Source organism: Haplochromis burtoni, unplaced genomic scaffold, assembly GCF_018398535.1.
Source record: "Haplochromis burtoni strain Fernald_Lab_line unplaced genomic scaffold, NCSU_Asbu1 Contig_316, whole genome shotgun sequence".
Taxonomy (NCBI): domain Eukaryota; kingdom Metazoa; phylum Chordata; class Actinopteri; order Cichliformes; family Cichlidae; genus Haplochromis; species Haplochromis burtoni.
In genome coordinates this window covers 423927-448165 of record NW_024582677.1, presented here as the reverse complement: position 1 = coordinate 448165, position 24239 = coordinate 423927, and the positions used below count along the sequence as shown (strand labels likewise).

The 24239-nt window shown below is 41.7% G+C and overlaps 1 protein-coding gene across 3 annotated transcripts in view; it reads right to left on the bottom strand.

Moving 5' to 3' along the window:
- zc3h3 (zinc finger CCCH-type containing 3) overlaps positions 1-24239 on the bottom strand; it is an 87304-nt gene that overhangs the window by 491 nt on the left and 62574 nt on the right. The window contains exons 5-11 of one of the 3 annotated variants that reach the window (XM_014340678.2): positions 20831-20994; positions 17522-17600; positions 17017-17172; positions 16231-16300; positions 13843-13974; positions 6248-6411; positions 5988-6145 (exon numbers count right to left, since the gene is read on the bottom strand). In XM_014340678.2, coding sequence (XP_014196164.1) covers positions 5988-6145; positions 6248-6411; positions 13843-13974; positions 16231-16300; positions 17017-17172; positions 17522-17600; positions 20831-20994 — 923 coding nt within the window. Of the gene's footprint in view, positions 1-3853; positions 6146-6247; positions 6412-13842; positions 13975-16230; positions 16301-17016; positions 17173-17521; positions 17601-20830; positions 20995-24239 lie in introns of those variants that run through there. The other 2 variants (XM_042228285.1, XM_005944147.3) reach the window with 2 other exon arrangements.

The window sequence follows — 24239 nt, the reverse complement described above, 5'->3', positions numbered from 1 at the left end:
ATGAATGAAGGTAGGTGGGAATATGTGTGTGTGTGTGTGTGTGTGTGTGTGTGTGTAGCCTGGCAGTGATACATTGCATCTGAGCTAATTTATGCAAAGTGAAGAGGAACTTGTTTGGCTCAGTTCCACCTTTAATGAGGCTCTGGGCGGTGCAGTGTGTTAGTGAGAGACCAGTGTGTCATTAGTATTACTTAAGAGCACAAACCAACTGGACAGAGGGGGTGGACGGATGAGCCAGTGATGGTCTGTGTGTGTGTGTGTTTTCCTGGCACCCACAGGACAAAGCTCTAGTCTAAAATGTTCTTCATAGCGCAAAACAAAACAACACCTTTGATTTCTAGTTTCCAGGTGTTTCTGAGTCGCTTCAATCTACAATTCTACATGTTTCTTACAATGTGAGGGAACTCTGCAAGGAGAAACTTCCAGCTGATAACACTTCTTTCCATGCTCACTGAAGTCCTTCGAAAATCATGTCTTGACAGCCATCTTAAAACATCTTACACCACCATTTTCATTCACCTAAACTAACTTTATTGTAACTAATCACCGGGAAATATAAACCGCTTGTATATGAAGGCAGTAATCAAAAAGTTTTCAAAAGTCCCTTTAAAAACAAAACCTTTACATAACTTATAATCTTCAGTTCATACTCAACTGCCTGAGAACTTTGTCGTTGTGACTTTACTTATTTTGAGATCTTAAAATTGCAGCCGTGCTGAAACCTGTCAGTGTCTACTGCAAGATTATTATTAAAAAATATTTGGACTGGGACTGTGTATTACTGGATAGGGTGAGAGGTCAAGATGACCCAGGTCAGTCAAAGGTGCTGCTTGATTCCAAGTAAGATGAGGCTGGGGCCTTTCTGTGTGGCAACTGTATGTTATTTGAGGGGCTGTCACAGGGCAAGACGCAGGGTACACCTTGGACAGGTAATTCACACTCAAATCTGGGGTGAAATTAGAACTGCCAGGTAACCTAAGATGCATGTCCGTGGACTGTGGGAGAAAGTCAGAGTACACAGACATGTTAGTGTACTCTGACTTTGTTAGTCCAAGGTATACACCCTGCATCTTGCACTATGACAACCCCCGTCCCCTCTGTAATCCTATATTATTTAAAAAAAATGGATGGATGGTTATGAGAAACAGACTCTCTCAGGTGAAAAACACCAGCTTTATGAATATGCAGCAGGAATAGGAACAAGCTGCTGTGAAAGTTACTGACATAAGTTGACATGCCATTAGAATCCCAAAAAGCAGGACTCTTCTCCTTTTATTGGCCCTTTAGTCAATGAAATGATGAACAGCTAATCAAAACTGGCAGCAAGAGCAGTCTGAGACGGCGTACCTGTGCCAAGGCTGAAAATGGTCTCCACATTATGCATGAACTGGGTTGCTTGATTATATTTGATAAAATGAGTATGCAGTACCTTTCTTAGGCTTTCTTGAATGACTTACTGATGGAAACATCATTTTGTCATCATACATTCAAAAAGTAAGAGTTAAAAAAATCAAGACATACATTTCTAAACATACTGGACTAAGTAAAGTCTTCATGTGGCACACAGACTTTACATATTTTTTCCACAGTGTGCTTAGCTAACTTTTTAGCAGTTTTCTCGCACTGTGAAAGTGACAAAAAAGTTTTTCATGCCTTCAGTGAGAATAGCTGAGTTAGAATTGCAGTGAGTGATATTAAGATTATATACAGTAGAAAAATGGTGGTTTTCTACTGTTTAGTAGAAAACTGCCTCATTGATATTAAGAGTCGTGACTGGTTCTGTATGACTTGAACTACTCTTTAGCATAATGACTTTATCAAGGAGAAAATGTCATTTTTAAATGGATACTTAGAGAAAGGGGACTATCCAACTGTCCAATTCTAATTTCAGTCATTTTTGCCGTCACTCTTAATTATCCATTGCCTTTTACTTGTTTAAATCATCAGACAAAATTAGTGAAATCATAACACAAACTATGTGAAAAGATAGATTTGTGGAATGTGTGGTCAAACAGGGTGAACACAGATGTTAGATGCAAACAAATGCTGCACTGGAAGTGACAACCAGTTGGTGAGTGTGTGTATGTTTAGCAGGCAGGGGCAGGTGGATGGGTGAAGCCTGGTGAAAGCAAGGGAGGGGGATGGGATGGCCTCTGTCCTAATCCACTATCTTTCAAGTCTGTCAACAGAGAGCTCAGCTGTGCCATCCAGCCATAAACTGAAATATTATTACCTCTGTCCTCTGAGCATTATTACTCCTCCACTGAGCGTCACCAGACACACTCTAAAGCTCACCTCCTGATCATTATTATCTGTCTACAGCTCAGACAGACCACCACTCCCCAGTCCCACGAATTAAGCAAGGATGTATTCATGACAAAAAAGAACCTCCTACAAAGCATCTGTGGACAATACACCTCTATGTCAGCACTTTTACACCAAATGAATCGCAGTTAGTCCTCTTAAGGAATATTCTATGACACCTTACCTTTTGCCATGACTGCTAATTTAAACATTCTACCACATTTGGAGATATGAAGTAACAATGACTCTCAGAATCTATGGTTGTAAAAAAAATCTACCAGATTATCTACAAGTGGAAAAACGTTGATCCCCACAACATTGAATGAAACATTATTGTGTGCACATCACTGTAGCAGAACATGACTGGACAACTATTAATAAAAGACAATTCAGGACACCAGTGTGTAGAAGCTTTGAGTTCAGATAGGTCATAAAGATGGGATCAGAAGTATTTGGACGATGGCACATTTTGCAGTTTTGCCTCTGTACACCACCTTGCTTTTCAAACGATATGTGATTGAACTTTGTTTGCCTGCGGGACTCCAGAAGCAACTAATAGGTACTGGTAGGATAAGGGGGCGGCTGCTCTGGAAGTACCTTAAGCAAAAACTTCAATGGAACGAGGCTTTCGATTGACCTCAAAGTGATTCTGGCAAACTGTCAGACGAGTCAGGAGTGAAAAGCAGCACTCTAATCACACTGTATACAGTGGGGCTGACTTCAACTGAAGGTATATGAGATTCGCCCTCAATTCCCTAAGACACTGGATGTTGTGAGGCTGTCTTCTATAACATGTCTCTGCAACGTTGCATACAAATCTAAGGCGGTGCCTCTGGATTAGCAGATTTGAATGATGGCTTCCCTGTTCAAGAGGACAGTCCATCCTTTAGTTGAACCTCAGATTTAGGAGGAACAATGAGGGGTTTTTGGACATTGGACAAGCTCTTTATCCTTTTGAGGAGACTTTGCACAGTCTACATATATCTTACTGACTTGGACATCGCAGTATCCGCTGGAGGCACTTCGGCAGTATGGTGTATCTGGCTTGTTATAAAGCACCATTTGGCCCCTGTACAGCCGCAGTGAGTCGGACTCCTTTCCAGTGGGTTTTGGACTCCATTAAGGCTGCCCCTTTTCATTGAATCTGTTCAGAATTTTTAACTGGCAGAATATCTAGGAATAGCAGGGCTCTAGAGTCCGACCAATTTGATCACAAATTCCACCAAATTTTTCAATGGTGCGACTAACAAAAATTCTAGGTTGCACCGGTGCAACCAACAGCTGTTCGAGTCTCCGTGTGGTCAACAACATACACACATTATGCCTCTATCGTGGTCTAAACCAATCAGAGATAGTCAGCGGCGGGACCTCTCTGATTGGCCGTGGTCCAGATATTTCTGTAGTCCTTTGTGTGTACGTTAGAAAGTGCAGGTGGATAGAGGGAGATGAGTAGCTTGAATAAAGCGATATCAATTCATTAAATCCTGAATCGACTTTTAAATATTAATGTATTTTGCCAGAAACGCTCACAAAACTATTTCAACAACCACCAAACAGCAAATGAGAGCAGGTAAGCAGATTCTGCACAAAGACGTAAACACAGAGCGCGGACCTGACGCATCAGAATCAGCTTTCTCTTTCTCGGTTTTCTCACCCAATGGCACGTACACGTACACGCCCTTGGGGCTGGAAGCCGACAGCTCACTGATTCTGATGTGTCGGCTTTGCGTTTACATCTTTTTTGCGCTAGATTCTGAGCTGCAGGTTTTGTCTCTCTCCAACCAAAATTCACTGAACCAGCAGCAAAAGAAGATCCGAACTGTGCTTCACATTTGATAAATGTCGTCATTAATTCCCTCTGACTTCTGCTGTTTTGCTTCCACCATGAAGCAAAACAGCATTATTCATTCGCTTATTACACACCAGTCTACCGTTGTTTACAGCGCTGTCGGCCGCAGTCTATATATATATTTTTAGAACTCAAATAACCTCGTGCAAGAGAGCCTAATTTCTGCTGTTCAATACTGAAGAAATTTATACTTTTTAAAATTATGCAAAATTGCAGAATATTTTTAAGGTTATCTGCTATAAAAAGCCAGGCCAGGAAAATCTGATTCATGTTTTTCTGTTTTATCCTCAGTTACTTTGACACAAAGGCATCTGCTGTGATGCTCACACCTCTGATGAAGTCTCACAGTGTCAGTACTGATAGATGATCAGAAATATAATACTTATGACTGTCTGAGGCAAAATTGAATCGAATCACCAAACAGGTCGTAACAGGAGGCCGATGTGATGATTAAATTTAACATTGCCTACAATATTGTCAAAGAATGCCAAAACACTTTAAGCACAAGCACTTTTTCAGTAACTTATCTTTCTTGTAGAGCTGTGCTCCAAATAAAGAACTTTGTGTTGACAAGATTGTTAGTTAATCCTTTACAAATCAATATTGTCTGTATGGACAGCAGTTTCCCCCCTTAAAAAGTGCACATGTAAAACTGCGGTGTTAAGTGATGCGGGTTAAAAATTCGGGTGCGCCTAACTTTTGTACTGGTGCGCCAGTGCAAACGTGGCAAAAGGTTAGTCTAGAGCCCTGCATAGCCAGGTGGTAGACTTTATCTCTGATGGCCTCTGCTTTTTATAGTTGATATGGTTCTTTGTAACCCAAATAATTTTCTTAGGGATTAATAAAATATGCTGATTCTGATTAGCTTCATGAGGTGGTGACCTCCAGCTTGCACTGCAGCAGTTTAACGCTAAGTGAGGGGAAAGACAATAAGCACCTCCCTAAATTCCAGATATTTAATCTGCTCAGTTTGCCACGAGATAATGACAGAATAGGACTCCATGAAACTGTTTGTCCATCAGTTATTCAGTTACAATTGAACCTCTGGAACTAGGGACTGCAATTCAACTGCATCTTAATTATTTGACGAAAAACAATCAAGGTGGTATACAGAGACAAAATTCCAAAAACTGCGTCCAACTGTCTAAAAAAAAAAAGACTTAAGTGCTTACTGAGACCTATGCACCTTTACTCATTAATTTATAGTGCAAAATCTTTGCTACTGTATAAAAAGCAAATAAGCAAAAATAATGCAGCAATGACTGCATTATTAGAGCCAGAAGGTTATTCTTGTCCCTTCTGGCTTCTCAATAATCATCAGTCAGACTGTATGTGTTTCTCTACCAAACCTCTTAATGTTTGAATTCAGGTGTTCGTTGAATTGAGTCCCATTGCCACAGGTGTATAAAATCAAGCACCTAGCCACGCAGTCTGCCCTTACAAACATTTGTGAAAGAACAGGTTGTTCTGATACTGTAATAGGGTGCCACCATTGCAACAAGTCAGGTCATGACATGTCTTCTCTCCAAGATATCTCACGATCAGCTGTAAGCAGTTTAATTGTGAAGTGTTAATGAACCACAGGAAGTCTAACACTACGTAAAGTTACAGAGCGGGGTTTCAGAGTGCTGAGTTGTAAAAGTCACTGACTCTCTGCTGATTTAATAACTACAAACGACAAAAACTGAACTGAGGGATTCGTGACATCTGTTTCTTTGGCTGAGCAGCTCCTGTAGTTGTAATATGAAGGTAACCCGGTATTTTTTGTCCATACAGTGCACTATGTTAACTTATGTGACCATTGCTCTCTGGGTTTTGTTGTTGATGCTTATACCTTTGACTTGCACTGCATCAGTAGGAAGCGTGTCTGGTGCATCTGCCTCCTCTGGAGAGCTGGAGAGGGAGATAAATGAGGGCAGCACCAACGAACCTGTGGAGGGCATCCCCAGTGATGCTTGAGAATCCTGTGGCATCACAACAGACAGATGGGGTCTGACAGAAGGGGGGGAAAAGCCAACAAAACAAAACATAACATAATTAGTCACATGACCAAAGTTTTACAAGTCATGATAAAGATCGATTTAAATTTTAGACCTCTTCAGAGGATCCTTGGTGCGTGCTTTCTTAGCTGGAGGGGTCACACTGTTGCTGGCGCGGCGTTTGACTCGTTGGCGGTGCTGCAACTTACAGCGTGAGCCATGTGGGCAGGAGCCCGTCTTAGAGAAGTCTGGACACACTAGAGTGTGTTTCTTCTTACACTGGTGATAATAAAACACACACACAATCAGGTTTGTAGTTTCACTGCAGACATGAAGAAAGTGACAACTTGTGTCATCACAAATATGGTCAATATGAGTGGATTAATGTCTAACATCTATAAAACATGTGACCTAGTGTACCTTTATTTGTTTAAGTCTGTCTGTCCACATAAGAGACATGTTAAATATTCATATTACGCTGACTACTGTCATGCTTGTCACTACAGTCATCAATCTTGAGATTGTACTGCATAATGCAACCACTTATTTAAGGGGGTGTTTTTGTTTTGAGTTTGTCTGGGATGGGCCACACGTTCTAACTCCTCAGGTTCAAGTCTCTTAGAGAAACACTCTACACCCAAAAAATCTCAAATCCAGGAACCACACACACCACGCAGTCCTCCCAGAGATCTGCTCCTATGTTACTGGTGCCAGAAACCACAGGACCCCTCAAAGATTTCAGGGGTCAATGCCCAACAAGTCAGTTTGCTTTCTGGCAGCATGCGAGGGACTTGCACAATTTCAGGCAGGTGGCATAAATAAAGGGGCAGACTGGTATAGTTTAAGTATCAAAGACTTTCACTTATTGGAGGATGGTAATGAATTTCTGACCATAGTTTATTTTTCTTCATGATGTGATACAAAATTTTACTAATCTAGAACATTATGAAACTCGGTTTTGGCAGCTTGGAATATTAAACAACACTGTTCTGTATGTGTAGTGGTATTGAAGTTACTATCAGCACCAGTATAAAAACACAGTAAGAGATGACACTTTATTTGAGATGTAATTAAAGACTGCTTCATGAAGACCCGCACAGCATTTTAGTCATTTTAATGGCTCAATCTTAAGATCTGAAAGGAAACCGTAAAAGACAGAAATCCATTTCTGAGTAGTCAGCTGATTTCACATATACTGAACAGGCCTATGACAGGATTTTAAGTGGTAAAAGTGAGGCCCACCTCCTGATTAGGTGCTTTATATGACCCTCCTTTGTAAGTTACCTCTTTTAAAGAGACTATGTCTGTGCCACCCGTCTCTTTTTACATGCAAGCTGAGAAAGTGGGTCATTCTGGGGAGTAGTGTGCAAGAGAGAGCGATGCATGTTTGCAAGTGAGTGTGTATGACAGTGTAATACGGGTGTAAATTGGTAGCTTCATTCTCCACGAGATCCGATCCCTCCCACCTGTCAGAAAAGCTAATTATATTCACTCTGGGGTACAGGCTGCAGGGAGCGCGCGCATGTGTGTTTGTGCGCATCTGTGGAGGGATGACGAGTGCAGGACTGGGAAGCACACCAGAAATAGCGTGTACCAAGGGTTGGTGTGTCTGTGTGTGTGTAGGGGTGAGGGATCTCAGGATCGATTTTCCAAGAACACTGTGGACTCTTGGTCAACTCTCTCTGGAGCCCAGTGGCCCTGACTTGCTGCCATCAGAGCTCCTCTCACCATCCTCACACTGATGTTCCTGCACCCCTTGGTGCCAGGACGGCCCAGGATCAGCTTGCTGTCAAATGTTTCCCTGGATCATCTTATAGGGCTGCGGTTTTGTCACACTTCTCTAAACTAATCAGGTCCTCTACTGGGGCCCATAATGACGATTCCCATTTGGTGCATGACGCCACCATGAAACCTAACAGGTCTCCTGTTATGATGTACCACAAGGCATCATTTTAATAGATTCAGCTCATTTTTACTGGTACTGAAACAATTCTGCAATCATAAAGAGATTCAAGTTATACTACTATAAAATACAAATCACTAGATTTTCAGACTTTGACAGATTTTCTTTTGCATTTTCACTTGACGTAAATTACCAAAATGGACGGAAACACTGGCAAGTCTTCACAAGCCTTGCAAAACCACAAACTTCTCTTACACTTCCACAGCTTTGTTTGTAGCGATGCTGTGCATTAAGCTGAGCATGAACCGAGCAGGTAAACTGCCTGACTAATCACAGACTTGCTTTAATGCTCTCCAAATTTAACAAGTCTCTGCTTTATAAAAACTTAAAGCAGATGGTAGCTGCAAAAAGCACATTGTTATGCACTTTTTTAAGCATACTATTTGTGTTTTTAAAAGACTTTATTAGTCCCAAAACAAATATAATTGTCACTATTTGGCAAACAGTTGGTTTATAAGAGACAAAAGTTACCTAACACAAATAAAGGTCATGTTTTCAGTTCAACATTGATAATGGATGAGTCTTGTGACATCAAATTGGAGCAAATATTTTTCAGAAAGTTTGGTAGCGGATAAAGTGCTCAGTGCTGTTCTAACACTATTTAAAATGTAAATAAAAACAAAATGAAATGATTTGCATTTACAGAAAGAACAAATCTAATGTCTAATGTCAAAACTATAAATTGTATTTAAAAAAAAAAAAAAAATCAATGCGCTCCATTTGTTTTAGATGCTAAAAAGAGGTTTGAAAAAAAAGTTGAAACATGGACATATTTACTACTGCGCTGCATCTCCTCTTTTAAAGACTACAGTGTCTCAACATTTCAGAGCTTGCTTCATGATGTTTTTAATTTGGCAAGTTACTAAATGTTTTCAAGGGGTGACAGTTCAAAGCTTTGAACTGTTACCCACTAATCTGAATTACATTTGATATTTTCCTTTTGATAATTACACAGGGTGGCACAGCGGCTAGCACTGTTGCCTTACAATCAAAGGGTCCTGGGCAGGACAAGGGTCTCCCTGTGCCAGCGTGGATTCTCTCCAAGTACTCCGGTTTCCTCCAATAGTCTGAAGACATGCATGTTAGGTTGAATGGTGATTCTAAATTGGCTCTAGGTGTGAGTGTGAATGCTTGTCTGTCTCAATACTCTAGGCCTGCCACAGACTAGTGACCTCTCAAGGATGTACCCTGCTTCTTGCCCTGTAACAGCTGGGATGGCTCCAGCACCACTGCGACTGCAGTGAATAAGAGGGAGAAAATAGACGGATGGACAGAAAATAATTATACAATAACCAGTTGTGCAAAGGGATAACTGGTTTTCTTTTGTTTTCCCTTTGCTCGCATGTTTTTTTAAAAAATGTGTTGCTGGTCTCATATTTGAAATATATTATATTTTTCAAAAATAATTCAATTTTTTATCAAATTGATGTATTGTTTTTTTCATCAGTTAGAATGAAAAACAGGACTTTAATGATTTTTGGATTATAGCATTGTGTTGTGTTTTACATTTTACATTGCCTTCTAACTTTCTGTCATATTGCTTATATAAAACAATTTGGAAGAAAGCTAGGATCAGTCCTGACAACTGACAGACAGCTATGCAGAGACGGGAAACTCTGCACACTCTGCACATCTAAATACACAATGTATGTGATAAAAGGATCATGTCTCTGTCACATACATCAACTTCTCCCAGCATGTGCTCGCAACCCTATTATCAAAGTTCTTAAAACTGCCACGTATCTATCAATTTAGAAAGAGGACAGAGTCCTCAGGACTAGGCTGTGTTAAAACTGAAGAGTTAAAACAGGGAGGTAGTTGTATTGAAACAAAGTGTCAGAGAAATGGACTCTAAAAGCTCACTCGTCTTTCCTGAAGCTCCATACATCCTCATTTTCATAAAAAGACAGAAAGAGCGAGAAAGAAAGAGAGAGAGAGAGTAAGAGACGAAATGGGAGAAAAGAGCTAAAGTGGACAGAACATCTTTATCCCACACCAAGTTAACAATTTTCCACTTGATTTAAGGAATGCTGGGATGTCTCTGGGGCCTATTAGAGAGCTCTCTGCTGGGCCAAAACCAGGAAGAGTCAGCACATTTACCAAGAGACTGAAAGAAGGCGCAAAAGAAGCAAGAAAGAGAAGAAGGGAGGGAGGGTGGGAGATGGAAAAGACAGTAAAATGAAAAAAGAGGATATCATATGCATTTACAACTTGGGCATTAAGCCAACAATCGTTGAGAGCAACTTACAGTGAATGGAAGAGAACAATAATTGAGCACAGGTTGACATATTACTAAGATTACAAACTGAAAAAGGGAGAAAAAGGAGGAATTTACCATGTCGCTACACTTCAGGCTGTGATCAGATCGACATTACTATCCTCCTAATTTATTTCAATAATGCAGTGCGAGTGCCGATGCAGAATTCTTAGGTTTACGAACGAGCAAAGCGCTCCTGTTGCATCGAATTTTAGCAATAAAAAGGGAACCTGGCTTCACTTGTTGGGAACAATTCTAAGATCCTTTTGCCTGTGATTAGTTTATCGTTTATGTACAGCAAACATTCTTGATGCTCACTAATTTACAAAATGATCATTTAGATAGGAGGAAATAAAAGCTGCTCCGACATCTTTAGGAATATCTGGTCACTTGGTGTCAGGATTTGGCAAGGATGTGAAATTCAAGCGAGTCCTCCAAGACCAGAACTTATCTCCGTATAAACTATATAAACAGCACAACTGCATCAAGACAAACCTTTGAGTTTTTACTAACGAAAAACAAAATTCAGGATATCACAGTACAAGAAAAAATGGGTTGTTAAAGTTTGGAGCGTGGCCCAATTTCAAAGACCAACACAACATCGCCACTAGAAGCCCAAGACAGACAACGCACAGTGAGAGAGGCTGTGCTCTCTAAAGCAGCTGCATAGGGCCCAAATACACACACTAAACCAACTTTCTCTCAGGCCGTGCATCAAGGAGCTCAAACCGAAGTGTTGACCCTGGATATACCTCTACACAGCAAAATCTCCAGTGTTAAATTAACACTAGAGAGTGTCTATATGGGTCCACTCCTCTGAGTGTTAAACACAACACTGTTGAGTGTTAAATTAACACTGTTGACAGTGTTATATGTTTAAAAGTAACCTAGTCAGTTTTGAAGATTAACAATGGCTAACCCTGAGCAGTGCTGATTTTCTAACACTGGAATATTTCTAACATTTTGAGTTATTGAGTTATTAAGATGGACTCAGTCAGGTTCTGTGTAGCAGATTAGTAACAAACCACATGAAGTCTTGCAGCAAACTACAAAAGAAAACTGAACCTCGAGCAGTTTTTGAGCAAAGTCTGTTTTCCAGTAGCCAAATAATGTTAGAGATTAGTATTTTCACTGGGCTCTGTCCTGGCCCATACCCAGGTGTGCTGACACACAGCAAACTTCAAGATGTTTTATCATTGAACAGAGGAACTCTGTATCAACAATCTCATCCTGAATGATGAATTCAGAGAGGACAGACAGAACATGATCCTGACTGGTAACCAAAGTCAAATCAGTTATGTTCGTTCATCTTTATGGGCTTGTTCCCTTAACTTTTTCATCATTTTCTACATTTTATATCTACTTTTTCTCTGTTTTCCTCTTTATCTCCTATATTTATTTTTATTTTCACTTGAACAGACAAGGAAAGACTGAAGGTGAGAGCAAACCAATAGTGTATATACAGTTTTTCCCCCGCTGGTGGGAAGAAGGTGCATATAAAAAGGCTCAATTCACTTTCGTTATCATGAGGCCAAACAGCAGCTCAGACAGCTCTCTGCTGCACACTGGCTCAGATGCTGTTTCAACCACCTGAAGCAGAGAAGAGCCTATGAAAGCCAACTATTTAGCCAATCTTCCAAAAACTATGGATGACTGGCCACGGCCAACAATCACAGGTGACTGTGAGTTTCATGTGTTACGAAACCTGGAAGAAGATAGACCTCATGAAGGAGCTACAGCCAACTAAAAATTTAATTCAGGGAGTAAGATGCAGTGGAGAAATTTAGGAAAGCAGAGAAAGAGCTGCAAAGGGGGTGCACATGAGACAACACTGGGATGATACAGGATGGTAGTGGGTCTACGAGGAGAAGGATGAGGAAGGGGGAGGAGGATGGAGGATGGAGGACAGGAGCAGACTTAACCCCTGAGATGCTGAAGTGTCTGCCTGCCTGGCCCATAGTGCCATCCTCAGCAGTTTTCCCATCTATAATTACTGCCTGCTATCCATCATAGAGCCGCCAGAGCATCGCAGCGCACCGCTCTATAAACACACACACACGCACTCAGGCACAAACACACACAGGGGAAAATCACAGACCTAAGCACTTCAGCTAATAGAATAAATATTAATATCCCTTTTGTTTTCTATATCCTCATTTCCCCATGCAATATTTAAATGAGGTCTGACAGTGTGAAAAAGCATCTGTTTCACACTCAAAAATAAGCACAACGAAGAGAAGGGAGCCAGAGATGGATGCAAAAACACAAGGGTGGGGTGGGAGGTGGTGGGGTGGGGGCAGGAGTGGAGGGTGTGTTTGAGGTTGACACGCGGGCAGCAAGTGCGTGTGGTGACTTAAGGATCGTGAGTTCAGTGGAAGTGGTTTTCTTACCCATCAGACCCTCAATGTGTCACTCAGACACTACAGTTATGCCATTATGGACCACCACCCCCTGCAGCTGTTCCTGCCTGTGTGTCAGTGTGTACATGTGCGTTTCTGTGTGTGTGTTCAGGGGTGGGGGTGGAACCACTTGTTTACCTATGCCTTAAGTTCAGGGAAACTTTATACATGTTATATAATCCGTATGCTCAAATTGAGGAGCACAGCTTAAAGAAAGAACTCTGAAATCAGATCACAGCGTCAGTGCAGGACTGAAACCAAATTTAGAGCCAAACTCACAGGTTTAACCGTGATCCACGTTAAACCTGTGAGTTTCAACTGATCATTGCACGTGTCTCTAATCTCACCTGCACTGATAACCGGCCAAAAGGTGTCCCTACAACATCCAGCTCAACCAATGAAGAGTGAGAAAGTACAAAAGTGACAGGAAATAACCCCCAAGCACCGGACATTCATGGATGTTGTTTTCCTAGCTAAATCTGGTCAGGCAGTCATGGCTTTAAAACAGACGTCACCTTCACATCTAAATTTGAGAAGTTAACTCAGCATGAATCCATGCTTACCCACTGAGCAAATTCTATCAGTGTAGTCTGAATGCAAAAAGCAGAATGATGGCAGTAACGCCAAATCCAGACTCAATTCTGATTACTTAATTCAAAAATTAGCTTAAACAGAAAAGAGAAACAGCCAAGTTCACCGTGAAGAAAGTGACACATTGACAAAAAACATCAGAGATCCCAAAAGCATACATGGTGGCTGGAGTGAGGAGTTTTTAAACACTCATTTTCACTCCGAAAGAAGCTTTTTGTCTATTTTGACTTCTGTCATTTCGACTGCAGGGACTAATGAACAGCACAAGTGCAAATTATGTTGTTTTACACATTTGTGATGCTGCTCCATGTGCAGTGTGCAGCAGAGACCTACACCATGTGGACATGGGTTTAAAAAGCTCTGTGTAAAATCTATAGATTACAACACACTATCATGATAGAACCTGCTGCGATCATAAACAAACTGTGGCATAGAGTCTGTAAAATCTAATGCCCTTTAACAAATTAAAAATGTTTTTGTGCATTTGTTTGAGTTTTTACCTTCTCTCCCTCAGGACAGTAACCTTTTACAAAGTCTTGGCACACTTCAGCTTTGCGGGACACGTAGACATGACTGTAGGGACAGTCACTGTTGTTACAGATGCCCTTCAGGAAGTAGGAACACACCGGCATCTGGGAAGAGACAGACATGTGCGTGTATACCATGTGAACCTGACAAATGTTCAAAGTGCTTAGTACATACAAGCAGAAAGTAAAGTGTGGAGGATGGTTTATGAATTAGAGAACCCAATGACAATACATAATTTCACAGCAGTGTTTTATGTAAAACCATCATCACAGAGAGGAAGATTGCAGGGGTGATGAGGTGACATGAGATTATACAACTTTATAAACAGACATGCAGTTCTAAAAACCACCACTAGACGTGTCCCGTGTGCCAAGTGATCTGTCACACCGAGCAGCTAAATGACCTTAATTGCAGTTGACAGCAGCGGAGCAAGAGTGAATGTGTGTCTTGACAGCATGTGTGCAGAGAGATCGACTGATTTGGGTGCAGGGGTGAGCCTGGTGGTGACCGGTCTAAATATACCTCTGAGGGGGATTCAGTGAAGAAAGATGAGAGAGGAGGCGGATTGTGAGAGGGACTCCACCTCGTTGAGATAGGATCAGTTCTACCTAATTAACTGCTACAGAAATATTTATCCAGGCTGAAGCTCGTCCAGCTCTCATGATTTGTTTATGTGAACTGGATGTGTGCGCAGACTGAGCCAAGGGTGGAGAGCAAGTGGTGAGCGAGATGGTTGTTAGGGGGCCATGCCAGGTGGAGTTGGTTCAGGGGTATTTGGTTTCGAAGTATTTGTGGTAATGGGGAGACTGGACGGTGGGGTGCAGGAATTGGGATTCTACACTAGTGCCTGGATCAAGTTCGGAGGGGTGCTAGCTGCATAAGCCTGCACCCCCTTTCTGTCCACATACAGTCCTGCTTAAGGAAACTGCATGAAATCAGAGCGGGTGTATCCCATGAAGGGAGGGGCCAAGGGTGGGGGTCTGGGTGTGGGGGAAACTGGCATTACAAATAGACAGCTGGGCTCTCAGCACTTACAGGCAGCGGTGTGACAACACACATGTGCGCAGAGCTTTGTGTGTGTGAAGGGTGAGGCAGCAGAGCACCTGTTGGAGGGCTACTTGTCTCAAAGAGAGAGGAAAAAAAGCTTTCCCTTTTTTAGTTTCAACACTTTCCCTGTTTGGTGTTGGTGAACAAATAAAATGTATATTTTTCTTTTAAACCGGCTACAAGAACATTCATATATGGCCTGCATTTGTATAGCACTTTTCTAGTCCGTAAAGGCCCCAAAGCGCTTCACACTACATTCAGTCATTCACCCATTCACACACACATTCACACACTGGTGATGGCAGCTACATTGTAGCCACAGCTGCCCTGGGGCGCACTGACAGAGGCGAGGCTGCCGGACACTGGCGCCACCGGGCCCTCTGACCACCACCAGTAGGCAAACATGGGGTTAGTATCTTGCCCAAGGATATTTGGGCCTCCTGTCAATAGCCAGGAGGCAGCCTGGGATCGAACCACCGACCTTCTGATTAGTGGCTGACCTGCTCTGCCACCTGAGCTACAGCCACCCGATATACTGCACATCTTTGCCATGGTGACAATATCCTCCAAACGACAGATGAATTGTGTTTGTGGATCCAGATTGGTGTGTAATATTTTCAAGAGAAAATCAAGATAATGTCTCCAATATTTTTTTTTTCCCCGCAATTTGAGATGTACTGAAGATATGATGCAAAACCTTTATCTGTTCACAGTAGTTAGTAGATAAAGTTGCTGTTTTTCCTCCTAAAAGATCAGATAAAAAAAAAAAAAAAAAGACCACCAGATTTGGCCAAACTCAACCTGTGGTAAAAAAAAATTTCAAACACATTTATCACTTTAATCAGTCCAGCTAATACCCATCAAACCACTCACATAACCCCCCTGCAGGGTAGTTCCGTTTTTCTCCTGTTACAAACTGCAATTCACTCTCACATTAGAGAAAACCAATAATCCAACTAAAACCATGACAGCCCCTCACAGATTTCCAAGATAGGAGCTGGTTTGCAGATGGAACAGTTGAACAGGTTGTACATCTAACATTTAAGCTGCTTGTTTAGTCATGACCCCCCACCCCTACTCCGCCCCACAATCAGGTCAGGTTTTCCTCACTCCTGTCAGTGCCATGGAAACAGGAGGCATGCCAAGAGTGTAAATACGATCCATGATGACTGTAACCAAAAATGTGTCATCGTATAGTTTCACACTGTACCCAACCCTTTGCAGTGAAATGCTATAAATTATGTTGTCCAGTATGAGTGAGCGTGTGTGTTGGTGTGTGCATGTGTGTGTGCATGTGTGTGTGCATGCGTCACCTTCTCCTTTGCCACCTTGTGGGAGAACGGACAGGTACCATCTGCCTGCTTGCATGTCCCTCTCAGAAACCTGCAGATAATGCAAAAACAATGTTGTTTGAAATTATTGGTGAATTGGTGAACAGGCTTGTTTTTATTGTTGACTACAGTTTTGATCAGAACAAATTTATTTCTACCATGAGATCCCTGGTTGCTCTTGTCTCACAGCTGACAATCAAGTTAACCAGTAATAATAAAGGAAACAGGAATCATTTGATGGACGTCTCACAATCCAACCAAAAGTCTCTTATTTCTACTGCAGTGTCCATGTAAAAGATGCACATACGAGCAAACGACATCATCTCTATGTGATATATGCTGTTTCTCTATGGAGTATATTTAGTAAACTTGTCCAGTGAAATGCTCAGAAGATGGTGCAGAGGGAAAGATACTCACTATGGACACAGCTAAAAGCTGAAAGATAGATGCCAATTACAGCAGGGACTCATTCATTTAAAAAAAGACACACGATCCACAGTATACAAAGCAATAAACTCTACAAACTTAAAGCTGAACCTGCTTCGTCAAAGCCTCTAAACACCCAAATTCAACCAAAAAACACTCAACAAACGATGCACAAAAATCAAGTTGCTGTTGAGTCATGCTGTTCTCTTGCAGTGACTGTGTGGTCATCCTCCCATACTGTGCTCGAGTCTCCACGATATTTGTAAGGTCAGAGCGAGTAATTCACAACTTTACCTTGCATTTAATTTCTATAGCCTGGATGTCAGTGTGTGTTTGAGTCACCTGGTGCAGACCGCCACTTTGTCTGGGTCGTGTATGAAGGGGCAACTGGTTCCACGGTTACATTTGCCAAAGCGGTTGTAGTACATGCAGTACTGCTTTTGCCGCTGCTTCTGACGAGCGTGGCGAATGATGGCAAGACTCCGCTGGACTGCACGGCTGAATTTATGAAACACACACAAACCACAGTAAGTAATAACCAGCTGGTAGTAACTAAATAACAAACTAGGTTAGGATTAAACTCGCAGCTAACACCCTGCGATGATTTCTGGGTAAAGGTACTTATATACCAATTTTAATATACAATTTTAATATTACAAGATGACTTCAGGCTTCATTTCTTAGTTGACAGTCATGAAAAGCAACTAATATTAGTGCAGAGAGAGCGTGCAGAGGCTCAATCGCAAAAGCCCTAGCTGAATAAGATTTCGAGTAAACAGGATGGTTTGCATACATGCCCATTTCTGTATATGTGTGTCTGATGGTTAGAGATGGGAGCTATCAGCACTACCTGGCTAAGTGACGAGTGCTGGAGGATTTGGCCATGGCGGGAACCATGTGGGAGACCTGGAAGCATGAGGACCTTCCTAGATGTGGAGGAAAGAGACAAATGAGTGATTTAAAGAAAGCCTACAGTGCTGCGAAAAAGCATTTCCCCCACCTTGATTTCTTATTAATTTGCATGTTTATCACACTTTAATTTTTAACATTAGACAAACAAAAAACATGTAATGACAAAATGCAGTTTTTAAATGATGATTTAGGATTTATTTATTAGGAGGATAAAAACTACCTGGACCCATGTGAAAAAGTAACTGTTAGAGAAAGCCAGAGTCCCTGGAGAGAACTCACGTGGGGGCAGGAAGAACATGGCTTTATTATAGTTGTCAGATGCAGGAATTGCTTATATATGAACAATATATAAATCCCTGCCATTATTTGAATCTAAAAATGTATAGATTTAACCACACTTCCCCACCTAATATAACTGAATTCAGCATCAAATCGTTTACATAAAAATGTAATGTAAAATCCAAAAACATCTGGCTGTTTAAAAAATGCTTTCACACAAACTGATTAGAAACTGAAAAAAAGGTGTAAACATCACTTTTATCTAAAAGAAATCTATTGTCATCATTATCTTCTTTCAACTGCTCCCTTTAGGGGTCACCACAGTGAATCATCTCACTCCATCTCACCCCATCACTAGCATTCTATTTGGTCACACCAACACCTTCCACCTGCTCCCTAATCTCACTACAGACCACAGTGTCATCTGTAATTATCATAGTCCACAGAGACTCCTGTCTGATCACAGTGGTTGACCTGTCCATCACCCCAACAATCAAGAAGGGACTTGGAACATGATATAATCAAACCCCACTTTGAACCCATCTGTCCTTCCTAATCACTGTCTCACTGTCCTCATACATGTCCTGCATTAGCCTCACATACATCTCTGCTACTCCCGACTTCCTCGTTCAGTACGACAGTTCCTGTCTTGGTACCCTATCATATCTCGAGAGCCACAACGACATAATGCAACTCCTTTTACTCTGTAGTTACCACAGTTCTCCACATCACCCTTGTTGTTGAAAAGCCACCCTCTTCACTGTCATTTTAGTCATGCATCAGCTCCTCAAAGCATTCCTTCCATTTTTCAATAACCTCTCTTCACTTGTTAACACATTTCCATCTTTTTCTATCTGGTAAGTCTTCCCTACCATCCAGAGTCAGTTTCAACTCCTTCCTGAACCTTTATGTCCATTAAAGTCTGCTCCAATCACCACTCGCTCCCACTTCATCCAACTTACTCTAGAATTCCTTTCTCTCTTCTGACTGACATCTAATCTGTGGTGCCAATGCAGTGGCAACATTCAACATTACCCTTTCAAACTCATGATCTTGTCTGACATGCTTCACCTCCACAACAATATTCACATATTCTTCCTTCAAGATTGTCTCTAATCCATTTCTCTTCATGTCTACCATCTACAAGCAATTAGTCGTCCTAGTTATAAATACATCAGCACATATATAAATGAAGATTTAAGGGTAGCTTTTGGTTTTGTTTACTATAATTCTATAAAATGCTTTGTTCTGATGTTAAGTCTTGCATTAAATTTAACAATTTTAAGGTAATTTTAAAGTATTCAAAGTATCTACAATAGATATGACAGAAAGGAAGCTATCTGTATGTGCTTTTGCATAGCCAGAAGCAATAAAAACTAAATATGTGACTGGTTATTTATACTCGGGTGGTTTGACGCATTAGTGCCAAATCCAAATGCGTCATCCAGCTCTGTCTGAGAATATTACAAACACTATGTACCCAATGCACGCCACAAATAGTGTAGGAAAATGAGGAATGAATAAGACGACAAGGAGATGGGCCGGGTGTGGTTACAAACGGCAGTTAATCTTACTCAGACCTCTAAATTTGGCATTTTTCTGGCTGTTAAGTCTCTTGTGAAGCGTGTGTTCTGGATTACAGTCCGGAGGCTCTGTACCAAGAACAAATATGAAGCTTGCTACAAAGATGTGAAATCACAACTCCTACTTGGAAGACACCCGAGACGTGTCTCTAGATGCAGGAATTTGTGTTGTGATGCTGGTCACGAGCTGAACTGATTGGAGCTTCTCAATTTCACCTGCAGCTTTAGTCACAGCAGAATGTGTAAAAGAGAGGTAGAGAAGCAGGAAGAAAGTGGAGGCAGATCCAGGCTTTAATCTCCCCCATTCACTTCTCCAGGCCCTCCCCCTCACCTCTCTGACAGATGACAACTTTATTATTTCAGATGGCAAATCCAGCCAGTTCCCCTAAGTCTGTTAGAGGATATGTGAACGGTGCTACAGCCACAAATGTGAATATACACTCTCTGTACACTTACTGCCATGTTCTTGGACTAAATGTCTTAAATGCAGGGTATCTAATCTGTATAATTTTATGTCAACTGAAATATGTCCAAACCCATGAATATAGCAGTGAGAAGTGTTGTACTTTAAGAACTAAATTTTCTGCAGCTAGAAAACAAATGAAGAGGAGAGGCAAGAAGAGTTGAGTGTGGAAACAAAGCGGTTTATTTACCGGCCAATCTATGTTCCTACCCTCACCTATGGCCACATCTTCTAGACGGTGACTGAACGAATGAGATAGGCAGACAAAATGAGCATTCCCCAGACACTGAAGGGTGTCTGGGTTCTGTCATAGAAATCAGGGGAAGAGCTTGGTTCTTTGGGAGGGACTCCTTCACACTGAAAGACCTCCTAGACACCCCCTACGTGAAGCATTTTAGGATGTCCAACTGGTAGAGAACCCGAGGAAAGATCCAGAATATGCTGAGGAGATTATATCTTGGGTTGGGTGGGCGTGCCTCCATGTCTCTGTAGGAGAAGCGGCTGAGGAGAGGACCACTCTCAAAACAACAGTAGCTTTACCCATCTCCTGTTATAACCTTATAACCTTCTTTGCAAGTGGCAACCAATCAAAAAAAAGACAACAGTGTCATTCAGCATAGGAAGGACTGAGGGGAAAATGTGAACATAGTGCCTAATACTGGCCCAGCCATTTTTTGGTAATTTAAATACAATGTGAAGCAAGCGGTCACATTTGTGCCCTTGTTATACTCAGATTACAATGGTGGAAATTAAGTCTCTTTTAAATATATTTTAATTAGGAAAATGTATTTGACATCTGCTTGTGAGAGGAAAACACTGAGGCAGGCTCATTCAGGCACATTTTAAATTTCCACGGTGGTTGTGTGAATTGTTAGTCCTCTTTGAACTTCAGAAGTTGTTGAACACACAACACATATACCTGTTCGATTGATGGACATGTTCGCTGCTACGGTGCGGGACAGCTTATTGGCTGACACACGGTATAAGGACCCACGAATCCAACACATGCTGCTTCCTCTCCACTGCTGGGTGGATGACGGGTGTCTGTCGTGGGGAGCTCGAAGACGGCTCTGAAGGAAACTCCTTAGAGAAAGAGGGATTCAAATAAAAGAAGAATAGATGGTATAAGGAAACATCTGAGGAAATCAAATTACTCCCAATTCTGGTTTATTGCTACTTGGAATTATCCACTCAGCCCAGTTAATACACTGTAAAATTTTCATTCATGCATTGCTTTGAGCGAAAACCATCTGCTAGAAGACTTTCCGCTCACCCTCTTTCTTTTACCCATCCTTTCTCCCCAGCTCTCTCAGTATAACCCCTCTCTTCACTTTATGTTTCCCATCCTGTAGTCCCCCCTCTCTCGCTCTCTCTCTCTCTCTCTCTCTCTCTCATGTCACAGCACTCTGTTAAATTGCTCCTCTAATGGAAAGGACGGTAGTGTGGAAATGGAGAGAATTGAAAAGAGGAGAGAAGGAAATCAATGAGATAATAGGCAGGGCAGGGGGCCAGAGCAGCACGGTTGGCCCCTACACTTGAGTGTAGAGATCACACACACACACACACACACACACACACACACACACACACACACACACACACACACACACAGAATTACAACACATTCCTACTATGGTATGTATAGTACACAAAATCGCAGGCCTCTGCACACAGGTTCAAGATTCAGGAGTCCCTCGGTTGGCCTGTGTATGTGTGCGGCATCTGTACGTGCGAGTCCACAGTGTGTGTGGAGCTTCTGGGTGGTGGTGGGGCGGTGCAGGGGTTATGGCGATAAATTGCGCTGTCCTGTCACTTCTATTTGGGGCGGATTGGGCTAGTGTGCAGGGCGCCGCTGGAGGTAATTTGCTGCCGTATTTCAGATGGGCTGGAAATGGGTTTAGAGCGAGAGTTCATGCCTCCCATTACAGAAAAGAGAGAGAGGGTTACCCCAAACGCATGGCGCGCACAAAACAACTGACATGGATGCTTAACACGTGCAGAGCTGCTGCACTGCTGCAAATAATATCAGCCATCAGCTGTGTTCACATGCACGCTCTATTAGACTGTGTGCCATAACTCAGCAGCACAGACACTCAGTTTCACTGATACAAGATCAGTGGACGCCCTACACAGGGCAACTGCAGCCAGGGGAGCTGTAATGGAGGCTAATGTTGGAGCACTGACTGCCACCCAGGGAGGCTTAAACAAGGACTGGGTGGCCTAGGGAGCCACAATGGAGGTTAATGGGGATATGACATGAACAGTTAACACAGACGGCAGTTAACCCTGACACAGGGCTGCAGTCAAGGGGTGACGTTAGGATGTTCTCTCACCGGGTTCATATGTTCATACAAGTCTAAGTGTCAGAGCAATCGTCCCAGTGATTTCACACGTCTGTGCATGACTACTTTCATGTGTGCCGTCCCCATCACAGAGCAGTTCTTCCCTTTGGCACAAAAATTGTAACTGTTTGATGTACACACCTCTAATCTTGCAAACTAAGATCTGTTCAAGCTTTGTTCAATCCTTATGTTCATTATAATAACAGTCATGTCTATAAATTGTAATAAAGAGGGAACCCCAACAATCAGATGACTCCCACTGAGCAAGCACTTGTGGACAGTGGGAAGGAAAAACTCCTTTTTAACAGGAAGAGACCTATGGCAGAACTCAGCCAGGCTCGGGTAGGGGTGAGAGGAGGAAGATGGATGCAACTCTGCAAAGCTAAGCCCTGCTTCCATGTTGTCTTTAGAAGGAAGAGGTTGTGTTCTAGAAACACTTCCAAACAAGCCATACATAGTCAGTCTTGTTCTAATTGTTATAAACAGTTATGAACTTTAACTCTTAACGTGCTAACTGAGTCAGAGATTTAGATACTGGGTTTTTCTGCAATTTATTTCAACACTGCTTGGTCTGAACTTGGGGTGAAGACACTGGGATGTCCACTCCTGGGAATATTGTGTCATTGTGTTAACACACACACCTGAATATTCTATATGAGAAAACTACAAAAACTCTTTCCTTTTTAGATAAAGGTGCCATATTTACTGATACTTGACACACATGCCGCCTTTAATAACACAGCATATGGCTGCTATTTATCCTCTTGTTTTTCTTTTTTTTTACCTTGTTAATTCCTATGAAAGCAGTCAGGCTACGCATATAGAATAGCTGCTACTGTAATAAAGTGCTTTTTGAATTTGAATAGTTTTTTCACAGGAGTCCATTTAAAAAGATTCAATTAATCTACAACATTGGAGGAGGAAAATGTTGCTGGTGCTGAAGTTCTGAAAAAGCAATACCATTTTCTTGTGATGAAAATATTAACCAATGAGTTACTTTTAAGTAGGCAGCACTATGATGTAACAGATTCATTTTTGATGAGCGTAATCTTGTGTGGGTTTTATAATTCATCTTTAAGGACACTTGGGGGTAATGTAGTCCATTCTCAAAGCTGAAGACTGGGCTGGTAAACCGTCTGGCAACACCAAGACAAAACATCTCAAAAGAACGTCTTTTCTTAGACAAAATGAGTACAGCTCTGAACTGCATGCACACACGGAAATGCACATAATGAGTCACACTGGTTCACACATGGCTTGTTTATACACAAATAACATAATAGTAAGTTCCAGAGAACACAAAAAATGAAGCCAGCATTTAACTGCAGTTCTTTAAATGGCCACTTGAGGCTCTCAAGGCTTTGTCACAGGGCTGTCACTGGGGATGTTGCCGGTCCAGCACAGGGCCTGCTAGGTCTCACCTCGGGTAATTTGTGTTTGTGCTGTTGGTGCTTCTTGGAGCATTTTAATGAAATATTCTGACAAATAATATGACTTGCTATGGTAAGGCGATAAAAAGAAGTTATGCTTCAGTTTTGGTGAGTGAAATTGTTTCTATTGGTCCTTCCTTCATAATAATTAGCAGCTATCTCCATCTGTACAATGCACTTATACAGCCAATTGATGCAGCTCACAGATCCGATGACAGCTTACAAGGTGGCTCAGATACTGTGACAATGAAATAATCCATGCCGGTCTTTGTTCACTTCACCATGTGTCAGCAGCAGCGCCCCTTTGTTAGTGGGAGAGCTTAGATAGAGATAAAAATCTGTACTTTGCAGTTTTTTTCCTGCCTGCAATACCAACAAGTTTTTTTGTGATTAGTAAAAATGATTTCAAACTGTGGTTTGAGTTTACATTTCTTTTTCATCTCTCTCTCTGCACAGAACTGCTAAAATCTCAAAATATCATTTTCCGGGGTGCGTAAAAATGTGATTATCAATTTCTCAAACCAACTGAAAATAAAATTTTCTTTAAATATCTTAT